General features: G+C 33.1%; 1 protein-coding gene across 12 annotated transcripts in view; it reads right to left on the reverse strand.

Annotated features, from left to right (window-relative positions):
• The window catches only part of FAM172A (family with sequence similarity 172 member A), a 424,698-nt gene that overhangs the window by 314,897 nt on the left and 85,008 nt on the right, over window positions 1–24,793 (reverse strand). For all 12 annotated transcript variants that reach the window (XM_027038012.2, XM_027037994.2, XM_015065295.3 and 9 more), the window contains one exon: window positions 3,886–3,951. In XM_027038012.2, the coding sequence (XP_026893813.1) occupies window positions 3,886–3,951 (66 nt within the window). The remainder of the gene's footprint in view (window positions 1–3,885; window positions 3,952–24,793) is intronic.

The following is a 24,793-nucleotide window of genomic DNA, read 5'->3' on the forward strand; positions in this document are numbered from 1 at the left end:
CACCCTATTTTAAATATCTCCCCGAGAATTCTCTAGCCCCATTCTGTTTTATTTTCCTTCATAGTACATAGCACAGTCTAATATATTGCATTCTTTACTTTATATATGTATTATAATTGTTTATTAACCATCTTCTCCCACCACTAGAATGCAAGTCCAGGAAGGCATGGACTTTTCTGTTTGGATCCAGCTACATTCACAATGCCTAAAAGAGAGGCTGGCACATTGTAGGCACTCAGTAAATAAAGGAATGAATAAACTTTTGGAATAAGGAATGTTATCAAGCATCACCAGTGACCTCCTTTAAATAAAAGGTATTTAACTAAATAATGAGTCTTCTTATAATACTTGCCTGATTCAGAAAGCATATATGGAGATGAAAATGATATATGACTATAAGAAATTTTAAAAGAGCTACACAATGCTAAGAATTAAAAAGATATAACTGTGGGGGTGCCTGGTGGCTCACTTGCTTAAGCGTCCAACTTCAGCTCAGGTCATGATCTCACAGTTTGTGGTCTGAGCATCGCATCAGGCTCTGTGCTGACAGCTCAGAGATTGGATCCTGCTTTGGATTCTGTCTCCATCTCTCTCTGCCCCTCCCTCACTCATGCTCTGTCTCTCAAAAATAAACATTAAAAAATTAAAAAAAAATATAGCTGTATATTAGTAGCAATTAAGTATGCAGGAACAGAAGTATGAAGTGTCAAGCAGTCACATTAGCTTCTCTTGCATGCGATGTCCAGATTATAATGCTGACAGCAGGTCTGACTGAAGTGAGAGGAAGGGAAGTAGATGAGAGATGGAGAAACCAAATGTGAGAAGAAAATTCCTTTTTACCAAAGAATGTTATATAAAAAGAGAGGAATCACTCGTTAAAATGGTTTTTTTAAAAAAGGGAAGTGGTAAGAAGAAAAATTAAACAGCAAAGCTGTCAGTGTATAATAAAACAGAGGTCAAAGAGGTTCCCAGTCATTCATTTACCAAAGAGTATGCCTAAATGTGCACAAATAAAATACCTCTTAAAATCATTGAGGCCTTAACGGATCCTGGAATGGCTATGGAAATGGACATCTGTTTATCTTAATAGAAAAAACAAATAAAAAAAAAAAACCCAAAACTCTAAAGCTATAGACTTTCTAGTAGGTTCTGATCACTATTTCTTTCTCTCTTTGACTAAGTACCCTGTTAACAAGGAACTGAGTCAATTTTTAAGCAACGGAATGTTGGCACTTTAAATTCCACAGTAATCACTTGAAAACTGGATGAGTGCTTATTTTCAGAAGATAAAGATGTGTTTTTTATATTACAATGCTGTTCAAGAATATTTAAAGGGCTGCAAATTAAGGTAGCCATGAATAGATGAATAAAAGTTTTACTGGAACATGCAGAAGAACTGACTTTAAAAACATGAAAACACCAGAATATTCAGGGTAAAAAAAAAAAAAAAACAATGAAAATGAGAAATGTAGTGGTATTAATGATTAAGGAGTAAGAGCAGTATTTGAGATAGTCACTGGCTTATATTCATCTGAATTCAACACAGAATTCTTAAAGTTGGTATCTATAACTTTCTCTGTATAAAGTTAATGCTGAGTTTAAACAGTACAATATCTATATGGTTAAAACATAATTTTCATCATTAGCTTAATTCAGTTTGAAACTGGCTGTTCAGGCCATTGTCTTCAAACAGTGGTAATTCATTAACTGAGCTTTCATTAAGGAGTGCATATAAAAGTCATTCTAGTGCACTACCTCACTTTATTGACCAATCAAATTCAAAGACCAACTGATCAGTGAGAACAATTTTTAGCAGTTAACCATTCACTTTAGGATACTCATGAACCCCACTAATTGTGATGATTATTTAAATATGACTGAATAAAATGAACAAAAATTTATAATCAAGTTATTAATTTATGTAATCTAAAATTCTATACAAGTGTGAGACACTACAATTGAGAATAATGTGTACATGAGAATATATGTAGGGTAGGGAGTAAACATAATACATGATCATAATCTTTACCATCAGATCATGGGTTTCCACAGGGTGTTGTTATTTATGAAAAGAAAACAAAGGGAAGAAAAGAGAAGAGTCTCTCTTTCCTTATTAAATAGTTCTATAAAACTAAAACTTAGTTCATCATCAGAGAAAAAAAAACTTTGGTGCTATTCCTATAATAAAAAGAACAACTCTGATACAAAACAAAACAAAACAAAACAAAACAAAACAAAACAAAACAAAACGACACTTTCAATGCTGGCTTTGGGATTTAAGAGAACTCAGGAGAAAATAATTACACAAGAAAAATTTCACAACTATATAAAATATATGACGACAATTTGAGGAGAGATATTAATTTCCTAAAACAAACCAAAAAACTTTGGTTTCTTTTCAGTTCATGAAATCAGGAAATCTTTGCTAACCAAAAATGGACATGACACTTACTATACGTCTCATTTTGGTAAAGTTTTTTCTATGTTAATTAGCTTTATAGTCTAAATTTAAATGAGAGGAAAATAATCAGATCTATAAAACAAAGTCTTCTTAAACCTCATCCCAGGCTTTCTATAAATAAAATAGTAAAACTTAATCATATAACATAATCTATAGGCCAAATATCTTCCGATTTCTCCTGGAAATCTAAGGGACAGAAGTGAGTTTAAAAGTTCCGTGTAACTGCAAGTATTACAGAGTTAAATGACTCAATATTAATTGTGTTGTAACAAGAAATAAACCTAAGTCTCTTTAAATATCATTCTTCAGAAACTTTGAAAGAAATAAAATTAACAAGAAAGGTAGACTGAACAAAAGGAAGAAAAGTTTCCAAATAAATGAGGGTTAGTGTAGCTATTGAACAGAATGATATATTATTCACTAGTACATCACAAGCACTTGGAACAGTGCCCAGCACCTAAAAGACACTTAAACAAATATTTGTTGGATAAATGAATAAATGATTAGCATTGTGATCTAGCATTTTAGCTTACTTATGTAAAACTAAATATAAGATAGATTTTCCTTTTAAATATTGAAGTATGAATTAATTTGTGAGGATAAATATTATTAAGAAATCCTCAAATGCTCCAATTCATAGAGTAACATTATCCAAGGAATTTAAAAATCTCATGCAAAATTTCATGTAAACAAAGTAATTATATGCACAGTTTTGTGCCTTAAATTAATTATTCATTAAGCCTTCCAGATTTTTATATATCATAAAATCAGAGAGTTGTCAGCAATATCAAGGATCATGTAATCTAGTACCACCATCATTTCACATATAAGATAACTATTTCTTCAGTTTGTTGCTTACTATTTCAGGTTTTACATTAAAACACTTTTTTGCAAATTTGATACTGAAAACAAATCTCAAACTTTTTCACTATAAAATGGCAAAATGTACAAAATTTGAAAAGAATGCTCTGCAAAAACCAGGAAGCATGAGGAATGAATTTGGGAATATCCAGAGGAAATAACATGGACATAAAAATATAAACAATCAAGAAATATTTAAAGAGATGGTGTATTTGTAGTGCAACAATAAGTACCTTAGTTTACTTCAGATATGTAAGTAAAAATAAATTATATAAATTAAACGAGAACGGGCAGATGGGGTAGTCCTTTTAAATGCATCACCTTTTTCAAAAAAGTCTGGTTATTAGTATTTTTTGCCTCTACATTTAAAAGTACTACTTTCAAAGAACTATTGTGCACAATGAAATGCGGTATACAGATGTATTTAATATTATCATTATCAATATCAACATATTAGAACCTTAACATTTAAACTTACCACAGTTAAACTAATATAACCATTTTCTCCTGAATTGAAAACTAACTCATTTGGAAGTTTAAGCATTTTTAAAAACAGGACTTACTGGTATAGAGATTTTTTTCAAATTACAGTCCTTTTCCAGGAGCTCATATACATATTTCGTGATGATCTAGGTGGGGGGGGGAAAAAACACATTAAGATGTAATGTCATCCATTATCAAAACCCACATGAATTATTATGTTATTACTCTGAATGAGTTTCTATCTTTGTTTTCCCTCCAGTTTTATTGAGAAATAATTGACATGCATCTCTGTAAGTTTAAGGCATTACAGCATGATGGTTTCATCTACATATACTGTGAGATGATTACAACAGGTTCAGCTAACCTCCAACTTCTCATGTAGATAAAACAAAAAGAAAATAAAGAACAAAAATTTTAAAAAGGAAAAAAACTTTCTCCTTGTGATGAGAACCCTTAGGATTTATTCTCTTAAAAACTCCTCTATGCATCCGACATAGTGATCATGTTGTACACTACAACCCTAGTACTTACTTATTTCATAACTGAAAAGTTTTGATACTAAATTTGGAGACTTCTTACTGATTACCTGTGATGGCATACTTCTTGCTGCTGTGTGAATAACTGTGAACCTTAATACTAAAATTTAGGGCCACTTAATATAAACTCACAAAAATATACAAGGACTTTCTGCTTTTCAAGGCAATACTCTGCTTTTTTCAGCGTTTCTAGAACCTATTTCCCTACAATTTCCATATAGGAATAGTATCTGATTTGTATTTCCATATAGGAATTTGTATCTTGACTAAATTCTAACACCTCTTTTGTATTTACTGAATCAAAAAGTGAAAGGTCAGAGGTATTCTAAACAAAAAAAAAAGGAAAATTATTCCAGAAAAATCTGGCACCAATTAGTATTATTGTTTGCAGCAGGCAGAAACACAGTTCCCCAAAGATGTCCACACTCTAACTCCGGAAACCTATTCATATTTTATGTTACATGGTAAAAGGAACTTTGCAGATATGATTAAGGTGAAGGACCAGAGATGGGGAGATTTTCCTGGATTCTCCAAATTGGCCCAATCTAACCCTTTAACTCCTTAAAAGTGGAAGATCATAGAAGAAGAAAGGGATGTAAAGTGAAAAGACCTTGAATGGTCATTGCTGGTTTTGAAGTTGGAGGAAGGAGACCATAAACCAAATGTGGTGGCTTCTAAAAGGCACGATAACCTTTAAACAGCCAGTAAGAAAACAAGACCTCAGTTCTGTATTTACAAGGAACTGAATTCTGCCAACAACTCAAATAAGCAGTAAGTGGATTCTCTCCTAGAGCCTCCAAAAAGGAATATAGCCTGTGCATACCTTGATTTCAGTCTGGTGACAATCATACTGGACTTCTGACCTACAGAAGTAGGAGGCAGTATATTTGTGTGGTTTTAAGCCATTGAATTTACAGTAATTTGTTACCACAAAACTAGAAAGCTAATGTACTATTTCTATGAAGAACAGGAAAGAGAATGAGGAAAGAGATGCTGAGTAAAAGCAATGATTTAATAGATTTCAAGGGTCATTTTAAGGAGTGTCGTTCCCTCAAAAAAAAAAAAAAAACTCTTTAATCATCTATGCACAATATCTCAGAGGATAACTTTAGCAGCAACATAATTAAAAGTCAAATTTTATGAAGCAAAATAAGAAGATGATTTTTTTTTAGAAAATTAAGATGTCTTGAAGGAGGTCAAAATCCCTTCTTCTATGTATATGTATTAATTCATTTTGAAAGAGTATAGTAGATGCATGCTAGAACATCGCTTCCTTGACTAATAATGATAATTTCAAACACTACAACACTCACTATACTAGAATGAGGCAGTAGTTAATAGTTACTAATCAAATAGTATTCCCATATCTTAATGTAGTAGTTAAAATTATGTTCATTATACTGTTACCCGAAGGCAGCAGTGTTGTAAACTGGAAAAAATAAACTAAAAATATGTAGGGTCAGACAAAAGTATGTATGAAGTCATATAATGCTCTGCCACTTCAAGAAAAATAACTAAATGAGATTAGCTAAAATGAGTAGCTTATAATTTCTAAAAATTTCCTATTACCTATGAATCACAAAAGATCCTTACATTTAAAGCAATAATAAAAACAATTAAACTTAGTTCAAACCCAAATGACTTCTACCACTAAGCAAAATACTTCAGAGACGTAATTTGAGAATTCAATAATTAAACTATTTCAGCAGTTCATACCTTAAGTCAATATGAAATACAATATTACAATTAATTCTCAACTTTCCTCTACACCATAATATAAAACAATTCAAACACTAGCTTAAGAATTAAAAACAGTAGGGGTACAGCCTTAAAGACAGAGTCTCCAAACTTTCGTGAATTTTATTTCTAGGAGCCCTACTAGGTTCTCTCTGTGAAGACTAGAGAAAAATCCCTTTCTGCTTCTAGCAGTGCATAAGGGAAAAGTAATCATTTAAAAATATTCTAGACCTTTCTGTCTTCCTTAATAAGGCCTGCCCATAAGAGAAACTATTTTACCAGAGCCTAATTGACATGAGGGAAGGGAAATGCCCAATTCAGGCTCCCTAAAAGACTGAGACCTAATGAAGAATAGAATATTTCCTCCCACACCTCACTACATGATCCTCAGATCTGTAGTGTTCCTATAAAATAACAGGGAGTTATAGCTAAAGAACTGTAGGAGTCACACCCATTTAAGGTCTGTAGGAAAACTCAAAGAAGGAAGACAGAAACTAAGAAGAGGAAATTTTAGCCTTGGATACGAGAGCTATATAGCAAATAGAAAACACAACCTAACTCTTAGCCAGATAAACATAAAACTTCAAACTAATGATCCACCTACCAAAGTTCCTTTTACCCAAAACAGCATGCCCAGCTTTCAACAAAAAATAACCAGCCATAATAAAAGACAAAAAGGAACAGTCTGAAGACATAAATCGAGCATCAGAACCAGACTCAGGGCAGAAAATTTGGAATTATCAGACTTAGAATTTAAAACAACTATGATTACATGCTGAAGAATTTACTGGAAAAAGTGGGCAACATAAAAGAATAGGTAAATATGTAAGCAGAGAGATGGAAACTCTATGAAAGAATAAAAAATAAATGCTAAATAAAAAACACATAACAAAAATAAAGAATGCCTTTCATGCACTCATCAATAAATTGGACATGGCTGAGGGGGAAAAAAAAAGAATCAGAGTTTCCAGATATGTCAATAGACAGTTCCAAAACAAAAATGTAAAGAGAAAAAAAAAACAATGAAAACGTGGAACAGTTTATGTGAGTGGGACAACTGAAACAGGTTTAACATATGTATAATGGGAATACCCGAAGGAGGATAAAAAGAAAGGAATAAAAGAACTATGTGAAGTAAAATAATGGCTCAGAATTTCCCAAAGTTAATGACAGACACAAAACTACAGATCCAGGTAGTATAGAGAACTCCAAAAAAGATAAGTACCAAAAACAATAACTAGTTTTATCATATTAAAACTACACAAAACCAAATACAAAGAGAGTATCGGGAAAGAAGGTACACCAGGGACAAGGGGGATTCGAGAAGTGGGGAATGTGGGGGATTTTAGCTACAGAAAAAAAACGATAAGAATTACATCACACTTCTCTTAGAAACAATGTAAGCAAGAGGACTGAAATATTGAGTTTTGAAAGAAAAAAACCCATCAATCTAAAATTCTGTATCCAATAAAATCATGCTTCAAAAATGAAAGAGAAATAGACTTTCTCAGACAAAAAAAAATTGAGGGAATTTTTTTGCAAGTAGAACTGCCTTGCAAAACACACTATATGAAATTATTCAGAGGGAAAGAAAATTATATAGGTCAGAATGTACCTAAAGAAAGGAATAGTATGAGAGAAAGAACCAATAAAGGTAAAATATACTTTTTAAAATTTTCTTATTCTTAATTGATCTAACAGATAACAGTTTGTGCAAAATAACAGCTAGAATGTATTTTGTGATTATAGCTTATAGAAAAGTAAAATGAATAACAGCAAGGTTATTAGTTACAGGAGGCAGAAACTGAGAACACTCTGTTATAAATACTGGCACTACCTGTGAAACAGTATACTGTTACTTGAAAGAAACAGCAGAAAGAAAAAAATTACTACTGACAATTTTCCTGGATTTCTTTTAATTCCTAAGAAGAAGCCAGATATACAAAAATAAAACCACAATGGAAAAGATAGAAAAATAATTTTAAGACTATATATTCATGAAATTGATTGTTGGCTACCAAGAGAATAACGCTTTCTAAGGAATTAGAGTCTAACTAACTTTTTCTAGCTCAGGGCTAATTGATCTAGAAACTAAACAAAGTTTTAACAAAGTGAGGAGGAATGATCAAAGAAATAGACCACAGAAGGAAGGAAAATGAAGTCTGATATACACTCTCAATGAGGTACTTCCAACAGAAAAGATATGTTCACTCTGCAATAAATTTACCTTAGAGATTTATTGAGCAATTGCTGTGTGTTTATAATGTATCTCATACATTTCAGCTTTATTTCTGATCCTTAAACAAGAACTGAACACTGGTACCCTTTACCACTACAAAAGCACTAAAATTATTCTGGCGGCGTGGGGGAGTACAGTGGGTGACACTAAGAAGCTACCCAGAATACATTTCAGACCCTTTTGGAACTGGACTTAGGAAATTAAGTGAGATGATAAACATATACGACAAGAGATATGACTGGTTAAAAGAGAATTAATATAAATAATTAAGTGAAAATATAAAGTTCACTTTAAAAAATTGTAAAGCTTCCGTTCTTTCTTACTCTGAAGAAAATCCTCTCATTAGCAACAAACTAAATTTGGCCTGATTGACTCACAGCAATACCAATTTTTACTTCACAACTTTATTAAAAATATAAGATAAAAACTTGTCTATTGGGCTTATTAGGAGAGTAAGAACTTCAGCCCAAAACACAAAATGACAAACCTCATAAATTGTTAGTCATATATACCCCTAAAGAGAATAACTAAATGTTAAGAGTATCCTGATTTGAGGTGCAAAGGTAAATAAAATGAACTGAAAGAAAAATTCTGAAAGATTTAACTATATCTCTGCCTCCTGCAATCAAAGAAAACATCAGAAAATAGACTCCATAGGTTACCTATCTGAATTATGAATTAATAAAATTTGAATTTTAAAATGTTTTAAAAGGAACAGCTTTTAAAGAGCCTTAGGCTAATAAACCTGGTAAAAATCTAGTTCTACATGACAAAATGAAATTAAATGATTTTTACAGTAAAGCAACGGTTTACTCTCAGTTCCTACTTAACATAATAACGTACATGGTATTTTTATTAAATAGATATTTATAGAACAGTTGAAAACAGCTTAGTTCTACCTAAGCATCTCCTTTTAATATTATTCATTTAATTAGAAAGCTCTGATTTCACAAATAAGTCAAGAGAAGTCAGTGTAGAAGTGTGACTTATAAATGTATCACAAATGTAAAAAAAGTTTGATATTATGAGGTTTTACCATATTGGAAGTTTGACAATATTTTGGAGAGAGAATTTTGCTTTTAACACAATCCATTCTAAATTATATCTATTATGTGTTACTCAGTTCCACTTCGCTTATTAATAAAAATAACACTTAAGCTCCAAGGTGGGGATGTTTTGAGCAAGATGGCAGTGGACTAGGAGGACCCTAGGCTCATCTAGTCCCACAAACACAACTAGATAACTATCAAATCATCCTAAACACCCCAGATATTGATCTGAAGATTAACAGAGCAAACTCCACAATTAAAGGGAGAAAAGAGGCCACAATGAAGATGTGTGTTCATCAAAAGAAAAAGAAAAACAAAACAAAATTTAGTTAAGAATAAAAAACTCCATGGCTTTTAAGAAATCAGTCTTACTCATTTTGTTTCTAAACAAATAAAGTGCAATTGGGAGGGAATTTTAGCTCTAAGCAATGACTTGACTTAGAACATGTTGTCCCCAAAACAGAAAGTTAGAAATATTCAATGTAACTTTTACTTTTAGGGCTCAACAATGGATAGCTTTATTTGGGCATAAAATTCTAGATCAATAATTATTTTCTCTGGTATTCATAGTTACAGTGAAAACTTCTGCTATAGGTCTAATTGAGCTTGTCGGTAATCAGGCTTCATTCTCTGGTTTCTTTTATAATGTTCTCTATGTCTTTCATGGACTTCAGATTCACTATCATGTCTAGGTGTGAATTTTGTCTTATTAACCTTCTTGAGGACTCAGTGTACTTCCTGAATCTTTCACCAATTCAGAATACTACCTCTCTAAGTCTTATTTCCTCTACTTGATTACATTCCTTGAGAATAAAGACTATAGCTTGCACTTGTTTATACCTCACACAAAAGTGGGATTAGGTACCCAATAATCTTTTGATTTTTATTTTTCTCTAATTATTCACTACTGAAATAGCAGAAACAAGCCTAAAAAAGAGAACCTTGTAACCCAGTTGACTACTCATTTATCCTCCCAATTCTTTCTGGGGATTTCTTAGTCTCATAAATTTCAGACTAAAATATTTGATACAATACACATGGTGTTCTCAGATTTTAAGGTGAAAAACAGTAGCTAATATGAATAAGATAGAGTTTAATTTGGGGCATTTTATAATATTTTATTTGCTGTTTATTTGCAAAAATATTGCAGCTAAAATTCAGCATGGCTGATTCCAAAGCTAGTTTATGTTGTTTTGAGAGTGACTTTTACCACTAGGTAATTTGAGCATCTGTAGTACTTTTATTGTCAGAAACACTGAATGAAATACTACAGTTTCCAGAGTATGCCACTTCTACAGCCCCTCCAGCCTCAACTCCTTCTTAATTACTATCTCTACATCCTCATAGATATAAGATACCTAGTCACTTCATAGTGCTAACTGTAAGAGTGCAATTCAGCATCAGTTTCATGTTACTGGCCTAGGAAGTGGGTAGGAGATTCTTGGCTACCTCTGAGAAAAGTCATCTCCCTTCAGTTTTTGAGGTTGTGGTTTGGTGAATGCACTAAGAGCTTAGTAGAAAGAAATCACCTACAGTTCTCTCCTTTCTAAGGTCTCATTATTCTGTCTTAGGGCTTCACCTGAGCTTTGATTAATTAAAAATTTCTTGATATCAGTATATGCACTTCTATTTGTTGCGTTGCATGTGTGTGTGTATCTCATATATTTTAATATGTATTTAAAATTTACAAATACAATAAAACCTTGGTTTATGAGCATAATTCATTGCGGAAACATGCTTGTAATCCAAAGTACTTGTATATCAAAGTGAATTTCCCCAGAAAAAATAATGGAAACTCAGATGATTCATTCCACAACCCAAAAAATATTCATATAAAAATGATTACAATACTGCAATATAATACAAAATAAAAAAGAAAATACAAAATATACAGAAAAATAAACAAATAACCTGCACTTACCCTTGAGAACCTTTGTGGCTGGTGTGAGGGAAATCAGAGAGAAGAGGGTTATTGTGTAGGATGCCTTTTACTATTACTAATGGATTCACTGCTATCTATTGGCTCGATGGAATCTTTTTCTTTCCTTGCAAGTTTAACAAGGAACCTATCCAATGACACTTGCTTTTGCCCCCTTTTGAGGATCATGGAAACGCAACATTGTATTGATGATTACCCACAATCCCGGAGGGAGAGAGAGAAGAACCATTGGCTCAGTTGTGATCATGTGACATTCAGCATCACATACTACTTATTATTGAAAGACATTGCTCGTTTATCTAAAGTTAAAATTAGAAATGTTTGCTCATCTTGCAGAACACATGCAGAACAAGTTACTCGCCATCCAATGTTTCCATATAGATAAGACGATATAGGTGTATATCTACATGAGTGTATACACACCCAAGCACATATACATACATATGTATATCTTATTTATTTTGATACTGACCTATCTACAGAGACTAAAAACTATCAATATACATATGCATGTATATGCACAGACACTAACACATTTGCTGAGAGACTAAGCAATGACAAAGCCACCAAGGCACAGATCTTGGTGTGTATGTGGCATATTTATGTATGTATACATATGTAAATGTTTTTCTAATAAAAGTAACCAAAGCTCATTGGAGAGAGGGTTGATTCAGAAGCTTGGGCTTTATATGCCATTCTCCATTAGAAGGAACCAAAAATCCTAAGAGAAGAGGTTGATTTCGGGTTTGGTGGACAGAAAATTGAAATCTGAAAAAAAGGGTTTTTTTTGTACCAAAAAGTAGGTTATACTGAAACAGCAATGAATAAATGTTAAAAGAACACAAAAAACTGCTTGACAAGAATCCTTCTGGCCAAATGTGGAATGATTTGGACGTTAGAATGATGACAGCAACAGAGTATACAGCTCACTGAATAAGAATCTATGAGTCTGTAATAATATAAAGAACTGAATGAATAAAGTAAATAAAAAAATAAAAAGCTCTTTTTATTATTATTTCTTATTTATTTATTTTTTTAATTTTTTTTTAAGTTTGTTTATTTTTGAGACAGAGAGAGACAGAGCATGAACGGGGGAGGGGAAGAGAGAGAGGGGGACACAGAATCGGAAGCAGGCTCCAGGCTCTGAGCCATCAACCCAGAGCCCAACGCGGGGCTCGAACTCACGGACCGCGAGATCATGACCTGAGCTGAAGTCGGACGCTTAACTGACTGAGCCACCCAGGCGCCCCATATTATTTCTTATTTAGAGAGAGAGAGAGAGAGAGAGAGAGCGAGCGAGCGAGCATATGCAAGGTGGGGAAAAGGCCAGAGGGAGAGAGAGAATTTTAAGCAGACTCTACACTCACCATGGCGTGTGGAGCCTAATGTGGGTCTTCATCCCACGACCTTGGGATCATAACCTGAGCCGAAATCAAGATTGGACACCCAACTGACTCAGCCACTTAAAAGAAAGCTCTTTTCTTATGTAGAATGCCAACTAACATATATAGGAGAAACCATGGAAATTAAAAAACATCAGCAGATGCTAAAATTAATAGGTCAAAGTTTCATAAAGAAGATAGTCTCAAGTATCTGTCCAAAAAGTACTTATTTACAGAGAGAAAAATGATAATAACATATGGTATGATCTAACAGACATCACGAGTATCAGAGCAACCAAAACAAAAATGTACTCTTTTTTTAAAAATTTGAATATAGTTGGCATATAATATTAGTATCAGGTGTACAGCATAGTGATTCAACATTTATATATATTTTGAAATGTTCAGCACAATGTCTACTCAACATCTGTCACCATATAATGTTACTACAAGATTACTGACTATATTCATTCATTCAAAATCATGCACTCTTGATATCATACACACAGGACAAAAAGTCACTTCCAGGGCACTTCTGTCAAAAATGCATAATCTGAATGTAATCATGAGAATACATATGACAGCCTGAACTCTTCAAAAAAATATCAACATCAAGAAATATAAAGAAAGGCTAAAGAATGGTTCCACAGTAAAAGAGAATAAAGGGACATAACAATTAAATGCAGTGTGCAAACCTGGATTTGATCCTGGACTTGAAACTTAGCTATCAAGTACATTATATAACAACTAGCAAAATTTAAACGTGGCCTGTAGACTGCATTATACTGAATCAAAACAAAAAAATTCCCGGGGCGCCTGGGTGGCTCAACTCGTCAAGCATGTGACTTCAGCTCAGGTCATGATCTCACGATTTGTGGGTTCTAGCCTTGCCTGGGGCTCTGTGTTGACAGCTCAGAGCCTGGATCCTGCTTCGGATTCTGTGTCTCCCTCTCTCTCTGTTCCTCCTCTGCTCATGCTCTCTCTGTCTCTCAAAAATAAATAAACTTAAAATAAAAAATTTCCTGATTCTGCTAATTGCACTGTAGTTATCAAGAGAATGTCCTTGTTCTTTGAAAATATACACAAGTGTATTACTAGTAAAAGGGCATGATGTTTCCAACTTACTCTCAAATGGTTCAGAAAAATAATTATATAATATATAATATACATGATTCCTTATAATATTGCAACTTTTCTGTAAGTGTGAAATTATATCAAAACACAAAGCTATTTTAAAATTTCCCAAACTGTTCATATTCCTACTTCAGGTGCTACTGACACTGCATCTATTTTCACAAGTATTTCAACTGAAATGTGGCAGATGACAAATAGGATAACAACAATTTGCTTTCATTAAAACATTTTAATTTCTTGAAATGTTATGACAAGACTACAACTATACTATATGGGGATAATTTTCATCCATTACTGCTTGTCAAAATCAAGGACTCAATGGAGTAAGTCTTAAGAGTTTGCTAAGTTTGTGCCACTGCTTATCTCCCACCTCAATTTCTAAAATTCTGTTAACTTCCCCCATTATTCTTTAAACTCAATTCAAATGCTGCCTCTTACTTGAAGTTCTCACTTATTCTGCCAATGAACTCTACCATTCTAATGAAATTTAGTGTTCCATTTTGATTATCTCACATTCTCATTTGCCCACTGAAGTGAGCACCTTAAAAGCAAGAATTATAACCTACTCTACTTTATCATAGCATCAACCACAGGGTAGATGAGCAATATAACAACAATGAAAGAATGAAAAATGATTGGTAGTGATTGCAAACATGTGACTCTTCAGTTTGTCAAGAACCATAAGAAATACAGGACAGGTGAAAATCTGCATATAACTCAAAAGCTGAACTGATATTCGCCTACTATTGACTGGAAGCCTTACCGATAAATAACACAGTCAGTTAAATAACCCATATTTTGTTATATATATTTTGTACTGTATTCTTACAATAAATTTAGCTAGAGAAGAGAGAATGTTATTAAGGAAATCATAAGGAAGAGAAACTACATTTACAGTACTGTAGTGTATTCATTAAACAAAAAAATCTGTAGTGGATTCGCACAGTTCAAGACCTGTGTTATTCAAGGGCCAACTGTATTATACTGGGACTCAAAATCATTTAAAATAAAGATCTGACCAGTAAGTCACCTAACGGTTTAAAAAACAACAAAAACTTTTCTCTCTTAATATCCCATTTATCACAACTCTACATTCCGTCCTACCTCCCTCCTAGGGAGGAAGGAAAAGATGGAGGCAGGGAGGGGTGGAGACGAGGGAGAGATAGAAGCAGAAGGGACGAGGGAAAAAGGAGGAAGAGAAAAAAACATAAAATTTCTTAATAGTTAAAGTTTAATATTATTCAATAATGTCAGTTTGCTTAGACCTACAAGGGTTCCTCTCACATCTTTACATTAAAGAGACTATGGATGGCAATGAGTTCTATGGAATGAACTAAAGTATATTTACCTCAGGTGCATATCCTCTTAAGTCATAACTATCTCTTAAATTTCACTAAAACTGTCTTCATCTGATTGCTATTTTTCCTCTTATAAAAGCTTTTATACTTCATTTTCAGTGGGCACATTCTAATCTTTAGTCCTTTAAGGTAACTGCTTTTTCAGCATATCTTTGAAATAAAATTCATTTCTCCAACTTTCCATTAGCATTCTCTGGAGTTCTAGTCTGTATGCCCAGCTGTCCTTCATTTAGATTAGCTTCAGCTCAGATGCTCTCACATTTTCCTTTTACCCCTTCTACAGAAGAGTCGTCCTTATTTTCATATTTTCCCCAATAACTGGATTCTTAAATACCTTAAAGAGCAACAGATTTGTAAATGTACCAACTGATATCTCCTCCTAGAGATTTCACGGGCACCTCAAACTGACTATGTTCAAAGTAAATCCATCTATACATATCCAAACTTATTTTCCTCTAGTACATTCATCAACTCCATAAATGGCACCACCATCCACCTAACTGCTCAAGCTGGAAGCCTAGAAATCTTCAGTCCTTCTCCTTCATCCTCTGCTTACAATCAATCAAGTCCCTCAAGCTAAAACTTGAAGACCTCCACATTTCCTCATTCTACTCTCACCATTCTAGTCCAATGTAGTCTACCAAAAGGTATATCCCTTCCTTAATTAGTTCTGTATCTCCCTTCTGCTATACTTAATAACTACTCCCTTCAAATCCTATTTACTGTTAGCAGGCATATTTCTCATTTTAAAATGCAAATCTGGGAGCACCTGGCTGCCTCAGTCAGTAGAGCACATGACTCTTGATTTCGGGGTCCTGGATATGAACCCCACATTGGATGCGGGGCCTACTTAAAAAGAATAAACAAATATTTAAAAATGCAAATCAGATGACTTCCCAGTGCTATTAGGGTAAGACCCCAATCCTTAGACTGTGCAACAACCTGTCTGATCTGGTACTGCCTACTTCTCAAGTTTCATTTACACTACTCTCTTTCCTCATTTTCTGTCTTATGTAGCCACAGAATTCTTCTGAATTCTCAGGATCTTTTCCAAGTCACAACCTTTGCAAACAATGTGGCTTTGCTTGGAATGGTCTTCCTATTCTTTGCTTATTTAGTTTAACATCTTCCTTGCCTGGCCCCCAAACTACCCACACAGGTTAAGAATCATGCATTCCTCTTTCCTAACACTTGATCATTAATGATGTTTTTCCCAAAATATGTCTTTGCCATTAGATTTGGAGCTTTGGAAGAGGAGCAACTACATATATTTGTCTCAGGCTGAATATCTAAAGCCTAACTCATGTAACGGAAACTGAATTATTTTTTGAGTCAACAGCAATAATAATAGCAAACACTCAAACTAACACTCACACTAACCTAAGTTCCTTTAATAAATCTTTATTCCTGTAATCTTCACAGGAACTCTATAGAGTAAAGAAGGAAACCAAGGCTTTAAAAAGCTTATGTAAGCTACCCATGGTCACATAGCTAAATAAGTTTTGGAGTCTGTATTCAAACCTACGGAATCTGCCTGCCCTAAAGTCTAGAATCTAGTCTGACTTTATATGATACACTGCATGTCCTATGTTACAAAGTCAATAAAGATGTTAAGAGAGAGTGTGATGTAAAACTGAAGTTAAAAGGTTTTAGTAACCTAATACCAGCAGGCAAGAACAGAAACACAAAAGGATGTTTAAAGTGGTGTAAGTCTCTGTGACAGGTAAAATACAAGTAATTTTAATTGTTTAAATTAGACATTCTTTTTTTTTTTTTTTACATTCACTTGGATGTTTTATTTTTTATGGTGATTTTATTTTTTTCCCCTTTTTTAAAGTTAAATTTTTGTTAGTTAACATACAGTACAATATTGGTGACAGGAACAGAATTCAGCAATTCATCACTTACATACAACACCCAGGGCTCATCACACCAAATGCCATCCTTAGTACCCATCACCCATCCAGTCCATCCCCCACCAACCTCCCTCCATCAACCCTGATTTGTTGTCTGTCTTTTTAGAGTCACTTATGGTTTGTTTCCCTCTCTTTTCTCCTGCCCCTCCCAACTTCACATATGTTTTGTTTTTAAATTCCACACATGAGTGAAATCACATGGTATATTAGTCCTTCTCTGATTGACTTATTTCACTTGGCATAATACATTCTAGCTTCATCCAAGTCATTGCAAATGGTAAGATTTCATTTTTTGATGGGTAATACTCCATTGTATACCACATCTTCTTTATCCATTCATCTGATGATGGACATTTGGGCTCTCTCCATAGTTTGGCTATTGTTGATAATGCTGCTATAAACATTGTGGTACATGTACCCCTATGAATCTGTTATTTGTATCTTTTGGGTAAATACCTAACAGTGCAATTGCTAGATCATAGGGTAGTTCTATTTTTAGTTTCTTGAGGAATTTCCATACTGTTCTCCAGAGTGGCTGCACCAGTTTGCATTCCCACCAACAGTGCAAGAGGGTTTCCCTTTCTCCTCATTGTCACCAACACCTATTGTTTCTTGTGTGGAGTCCCAGAAAATGAATAGAGAGAAAAAGGAGCAGAAGGTTTATAAGAGCAAATTATAGCTGAAAAATTCCATCGTTTGGTGAAAGACACAGACATCAAAATCCAAGACGCACAGATAACTCCCATCAAATTCAACAAACCACTTATGAAAGAGACTGAAGAGGACACCAAGAAATAGAAAAACATCCCATGTTCATGGACTGGAAGAACAAACATTGTTAAAATGTTTTATTTGAAGACAAACTGTGGTAAATTAGGGATGCCTATTGTAAACCCTAGGGCAATCAACAGTGAAGTCAAACAAAGTGGCAGAGTTAATAGCCAAAAGGAGGTAAAATGGATTAGTACCCAAAACACAATATATTAAGTTAGATTTATTACTTTATTTTTTATTATTTTTTAATGTTTGTTTACTTGTGAGAGAGACAGAGTGTGAGAAGGGGAAGGGCAGAGCAACAGGAAGACACAAAATCTGAAGCATGCTCCATGCTCTGAGCTGTCAGCCACAGAGCCCGACACGGGGCTCGAAGCCACAAACCAAGAGATCATGACCTGAGCTGAATGAAGTCGGACACTTAACCGACTGAGCCACCCAGGTGCTCCTAGAGTTACTACTTTTAGCTAAGGTTTTTCTTAAGATTGAAAGGATGAATTTCTAAAGAAGTCTCTAATATACACTAGTCATTTGCCTACTTCTTCTTGTATGGGCATTAATTATACAGTTTCTCCATGTATGAAAACTAAGGGGACTCAGAATAAAGGCATTCTAGAAATTCAATAAAGACCATTCTGTCAAAAAAAAGTCATAGATTCCTACTTAGACAAAATACAGTATTCTTTACAAACCCAAATGTTAATCTTTATCAGTCAGAATGACAATATCAAAAGAATAGGAATGAAAATTTAAATTAAGGCTCAGAGGTAAATCTTTCCTCAGAGTATGAGAATATAACCGTTTTGAATACAATTCAAGACATTTTAAAAGTAGATTTCATTCTGGGAAAGATCTAGCATCAAAAAAATGTTCCTACTTCTAAAAACCATGTAAGAAACTAAAACACCTTTCCAATGATCCCTAAACAGTTTCAAAAAGTAAACTCTGAAGGATTATATATTAATTTAATGAGTACATGCTAAAGAGATTAGTTGTCAATAAAATACAAAACTTCTTAAACTGAAAAAATATCTTGTATCTTGGCTTGTTAAAAGCAAATGAACTAAAAAAAATTATCTTAAATATATAATATGTAATTTCAGTAATATCTGAAAGCTATTTTATTATATAAAATATTTTGCTTTGGAGAGCCTTACCAGCTGGTACCATTTGCCCAGAGAGACAGCTGTTTTTTAGTTTTCCTATCTCAGCACGTTTCCAACTGTCAGTTCTAACTGTATGCAATCCCATAGTGACAGAATACTTTAAGAGAAATGGCTCATTAACTGTGAATCTACGAAGTCCACTCTCTTCAGTGAATTCAAATTAAATCCACAGACTTGCTAGCTCATAAGAGAATTCCCCATACATCTTTTGTTGTTCTTTTGCACTGTTGACTCAAAGTAAAATATTCACACCATCTACTAATAAAATATTTTGCTCAGTCCTATAAATGCACTAATATAAAAAATGTTAGTGAAAGTATATCTTCAAAAATTATGAATTAAAGAGCTATTTTAATAATATAAACATTTCCCAAATCTATTACAATGTAAGTAGTTTACAATTTTGCAGAGAGAGTACTGTGGACAGTAAAGCCCAAATTTGAAATGTATAATAGGTGCTTAGAAAATTCCCAGTAACAACTCTAAGAGGAGAGAGATATTAAAAGGAAAGAAATAAATAGGATATCTCTTTATTATCTTATAGACTGCATTAATTCCTGACTAAATCTTCCACCTCCTGTCTGTGCCAAGTTTATCTGCCAGCTGTTTTTACTTCCCAGTTGTCAATACTCACACTGTATTTTTCTTTAATATTTCTACCAAATCAACCATTACCAAACATCAGTTGTTTGAGCAAGTTGTCAAGCTCCAGAAGATATTGGGTTCAGCCATACTAGGTTTTAGCCAACAAACGTTTTATCAGACACACTACTTGTGCCCCTGAGTTGATTTTAACATTAGCATAGCACAAAAAACAGTTTCTAGGAGCTAGATGGGAAATCAGTATAAATGAACACTAAATATGTTTTCTAAGTACCCGGGGAGAGCTTCAACTAGTTATTCTGCATTCAGTGAGATATTTCAGGACCCAAACCAAACCTCAAAAATACACAAAATCTTTTCACATAGTATACTCTACATACTTTGTAGCAATCAAAACCCAAATTTAATCTTAGGTTTGCAAAACCTAGTATCTGTAAACATTTTCAAAACCTAGTCTTCCCTTTTCCAAGTTATATCTGTTCTAACTCCTAGACAAAGTTACTCTAGAAAAAGGAGTTCAAATGCCCTTGAAATATATCACTTTCTAATTCAAGATTTGATAATCTCATGTAATCAATGAACCTCTGCCTCAGACTATTTCACCTGTAAAAATAGGACAGACACAACTTTCAGCAACTAGAAAATATTTTTAACCGACTTATAGTCAATGACTTACGCTATTTTTTGCTCAGGTATTCTCTACAACTTTGAATATTGTTATACTGACCCCAAATACTCATTCTGAATAAATTAAGTTCCAGAATCCTGTCTAAATTCTATTATCACACTGCAAAATAATCAGAATCCCTCCGCTCTGATCAAACAGTTCACAAATGCCCAAGAAGAGTTCTCAATAGTATATGTATCTGTATACACACATACGCTTACATATATGAATATGGATATGTGTAGATGCATGAGTGCATTCCCAAAGGAAAAGAGGTTCAAGAAACAATTTGTGCAGTCTTTTCTTTAAAAATTGGAAAAAAAACCTGACAAATTCATGAAGAAGAATAAAATAAAGAGTGTAATGAGAAGTCCCATCTGCCTATGACATAATAGCCAAGCATGATTTTTTAGAATCTTTTTCCTTTAACTAATTTAACAAAATGTTCTTAAAACCTAGAGAGTATTGAGATGGGGTGGGGGTATCAATTAGCATATATTTTGGAAGTCAAATATAGTTTATTGGTAATAGAACTTACCCTAATTTTCATTTCTATTATTTCTAAAATCCTAATCAATTTTGTGGAAAAGAAGAAAGTAAAAAGATGTACAAGCTTACAGTATATCCATTCTTCTTCTGGCTCATGAAAGATATATTTGTAAAATATTTGTATATAAAAAGATCCCTATAAATGTTGCAAACTACATTTCATGCAATATATACTCTGCATTAAATATCTACCTGAATAAAGATTTTTTTTCCCAGAGTGCAGAAAGATAAAAATTTAGTATAAAAGGACATTGGCTCGGAACAACATACCAGATGAACATAAAAGGTTAATTTTAATAATCAAATTCATAATTCATCTAATCTAGGAAATGCCAAGAATAGTTTAAAGAGATATTCCATTTAACATGAACTAATGCACCAACTGTCAGTAACAGTGAAGATGACTAAATGATTCTGAAATACAATATGCTTGTGTTTAATGACATCAGTAGACATGTAGGAAATTTGCAGTATATTATTTGCCCAGTTACTGTGCTGCTTGTAAAACCATTACTAGACTACAAATCTTATTCTACTTTTAGAACTGCCCATGATCCAAGAAAAGAAAAAAAAAATAGCACAAAACATATTATTCTTTTCTTAGACAGGTACATTTCGGTGAAAACGCAATTTTAAGAATGTTATGCTTTTGTTTCTGGCACAGAAAAACCTCTCTAAGCATTATTCATATTATTTCTCTCCCCTAAACTTAACATACTTTAATGCCATATGGGCACAAATTTACTTCTGTTCATTTAAACTTGCAATTAAACTTTATAACATAGAAAACTGCTAAAGTAAAATAATCCCATTCCACTAAAAGGCTTTTTTTTTTCTTTAAAATAACATGGATGATGTGCCAAATGGCTGGGGTGGTAGCTCATTATACCTTCAGAGAGAATCCAAGTTTGAGGCTTATCTTGGGTTCTCACACGTAGTGGCAAAACCTTGGAGTGCTATGAAGGGTTAGAAAGGGCAGATCTAATGCCTGAATTGAGTGAATACATTCAGAGAGCATTGGTTTTTTAGTAATCTAATGAGCAATGCATTAGTATATTCATCAATGCATTCTAACTTTTTAAATAACAAAGTCCATTGTATCTAAAATACTCAAACCATTTCTTTACAGAAAGAATCCTTAATGTTACTCAGGAAATATTCTTATTTTTTTTTAATCTATGTCAACATTTAAAGTCATGAAATCCCATTTAGAGACTGAAAGAAATAATTTGTGAAATTCCAATTAACAGGGAATCAGAAAGTCAATATATTGTCAAAGAAGTAAGGAGCAGGATCTGGTCCAGCATATCAATAATCATAGATACAGATACAGATATAGATATAGATATAGATAGATATAGATATAGATATATAGATATAGATTTTTCATAAAATGGGTAGATGAGAACATAAGGCAACCACAGTTATAGGAGGAAGATCAAACAAAGATTTCTAAGGAATCAGGCAGAGATATGGAGTGAAAAGCCTGGACACATTAAAAAACATTCTCTACTGTGTCTTCAGTACTAACAGTGATAGCTTTTTACTCCATATATAAAGAGTCTGAATAATGTTGTTAGAACAATTATTCAGTGTTAACAACTGTACACAAATTCCAGCTGTCAGTAACATGACGAAAAGACCAAAATATAGATGACTTCAAAAGCAAAAATAAATACTGCCTTTTTGAAATTGAAATGGAGTCACATATCTAATTATATTAATCAACTTCATAAAATGCATCCACAAAAAACCTACACCTAACACTATACTTGATGGTGAAAGATGGAATGCTTTCTTCCCAAGACAAGGAACAAGACAAAGATTTGTACTTTTAACACCCTTATTCAAAAACACTGTGGTAGAAGGTTTAGCCAGTGCAATAGGAAAAGAAAAGAAGAGATAAATAAATCAGAAAGTTAGAAATGAAACCGTAACTATTTGCAGATGATATGTTATTTACAAAGAAACTCCCGAAGATTCTACTAAGGGGGAAAAAAAATCCTGAAACAAATAAGTGAATGTAGCAAGGAATACAGGATACAAGATAAACTTACAAAAAAATCAATCATTTTTCTATATATAGCAATGAAAATATGAATGCTTAAAAATACAATACCATTCATAATCACTAAAACAAATGAAATATTCTGGTGTACAATTAGTAAGTACTGGACTTATATGATGAAAACTACAAAATGCTGATAAAAGAAATCAAAGACATAAAGAAATGCAGACACCTACCCTGTTCATGTAATAGGGTAGGACAGACATAAAAAGATGTCAGTTGTCCACAAATTGATAAGCAACTTAATGCTTACATGTTATTAAAATCCAAGCAAGACTCTTTTAAGATACAAACAAGATTATTTTAAAACATATATGAAAAGGTAAAGAAGCTAGAATAGATAGAACAATTTTGAAAAAGAAAAATAAAGTGGGAGGACTCAGTCTAACCCTAGCTACAGCAATGCAAACTGTTGGATATTGTTAGAATGACAGATATATATATCAATGAAACACAACAGAAAACTCATACATTGACACACACATATATGCCCAAGTGAATGTTAAGATAGATATAAAAGCAATTCAATGAAGAAAACATAATAGTCTTTTTAAGAAAGGGTCCTGGAATATGTGAATACCCATAGGCAAAAAAAAATGAACCTTGGTCTAAAGCTCATAACTTACACAAAACTTAACTAAAACTGGACAATAGATTTAAATATGATATGTAAAACTATAACACTTCTAGGAAAAAACATAAAAGAAAATATGCAAGATGTAGGATTAAGCACAATCCTTACATTTAATACCAATACCATGATCCATAAAAGAAAAAACTGATAAAACTAGACTTCATGAGAATTAAAAACTTATGTTCTATGAACGATCTGTTAAAAGAATGAAAAGACACACTATACACTGGAAAATCATACAAGTGATTCCCATTACTCATAGTACATAGGTTCAATGAACTCTCCATGAACAGTGAAATAGTTAATACTGAAATACAGGCTCCTGCAAGACTCTAGTCACAACATTTTCATCAACCAATCAATACAATACAATACTGTTTAACGTGTGTTTCTGTTTAAAGTCACCTTATTTAACATATATTGATTCATTAGCACTGAACTTAAAGTCAGTAGCACCATTAGGTCATGTGTGAACAAAGCTTATCTAACATATATATTTGCTCCATTAGGCACTTCACAGACTCCATGCATTCAAGAACAGTAGATGGCACTTCAACACTATCTTGAAGGTCTTTTTACAGAGAAAAATCACCAACAAAAAGCACAAAAATGGAGGAAAATGTGGCACTAAATATCTGCAAAAAGTACCCTAGTTTACAACAGAAGAGTTAAAACAGGAGGCAGAGCATCAACTTGTTTGACCTCAGCTGGAACATGTGTGTAAGGTGATTCAAAATTTTCACCACACTGTGCATATCTGTAAATCACTGCAAAAGCACCACAGTATTGGTATTGTTACAAATTAATTTTAGCAAGTAGGTGAATTTGCAAATACAAATTCCATAAATAAAGAATACTGACTGTATTTGCAAACCAAATATCTGAAAAAGAATTAGTATCTAAAATATATAAAGAACACATAAAATTTTAGAGTAAAAACCCCAAACAATCCAATTAGAAAAGGACCAAAAGACAATGAGACATTTCACTTAAGAGGGTATACAGATGTCAAATAAGCATATGAAAAGATGTTCAACATAATTAGCTATTGGAGAAATACAAATTTAAATCACAATGGAATATCATCACACATCTATGAGAATGGCTAAAATAAAAAATAAGTGACAATATCAAGTACTTGGTGAAGATCAAGAGAAAATGGATCACTCACACATTGCTGGTGAGAATGGAAAATGATACAGTCACTCTGGAAAATAGTTTGGCAGTTTTTAAAAAA

This window comes from Acinonyx jubatus, chromosome A1 (assembly GCF_027475565.1).
Source record: "Acinonyx jubatus isolate Ajub_Pintada_27869175 chromosome A1, VMU_Ajub_asm_v1.0, whole genome shotgun sequence".
Classification (NCBI taxonomy): domain Eukaryota; kingdom Metazoa; phylum Chordata; class Mammalia; order Carnivora; family Felidae; genus Acinonyx; species Acinonyx jubatus.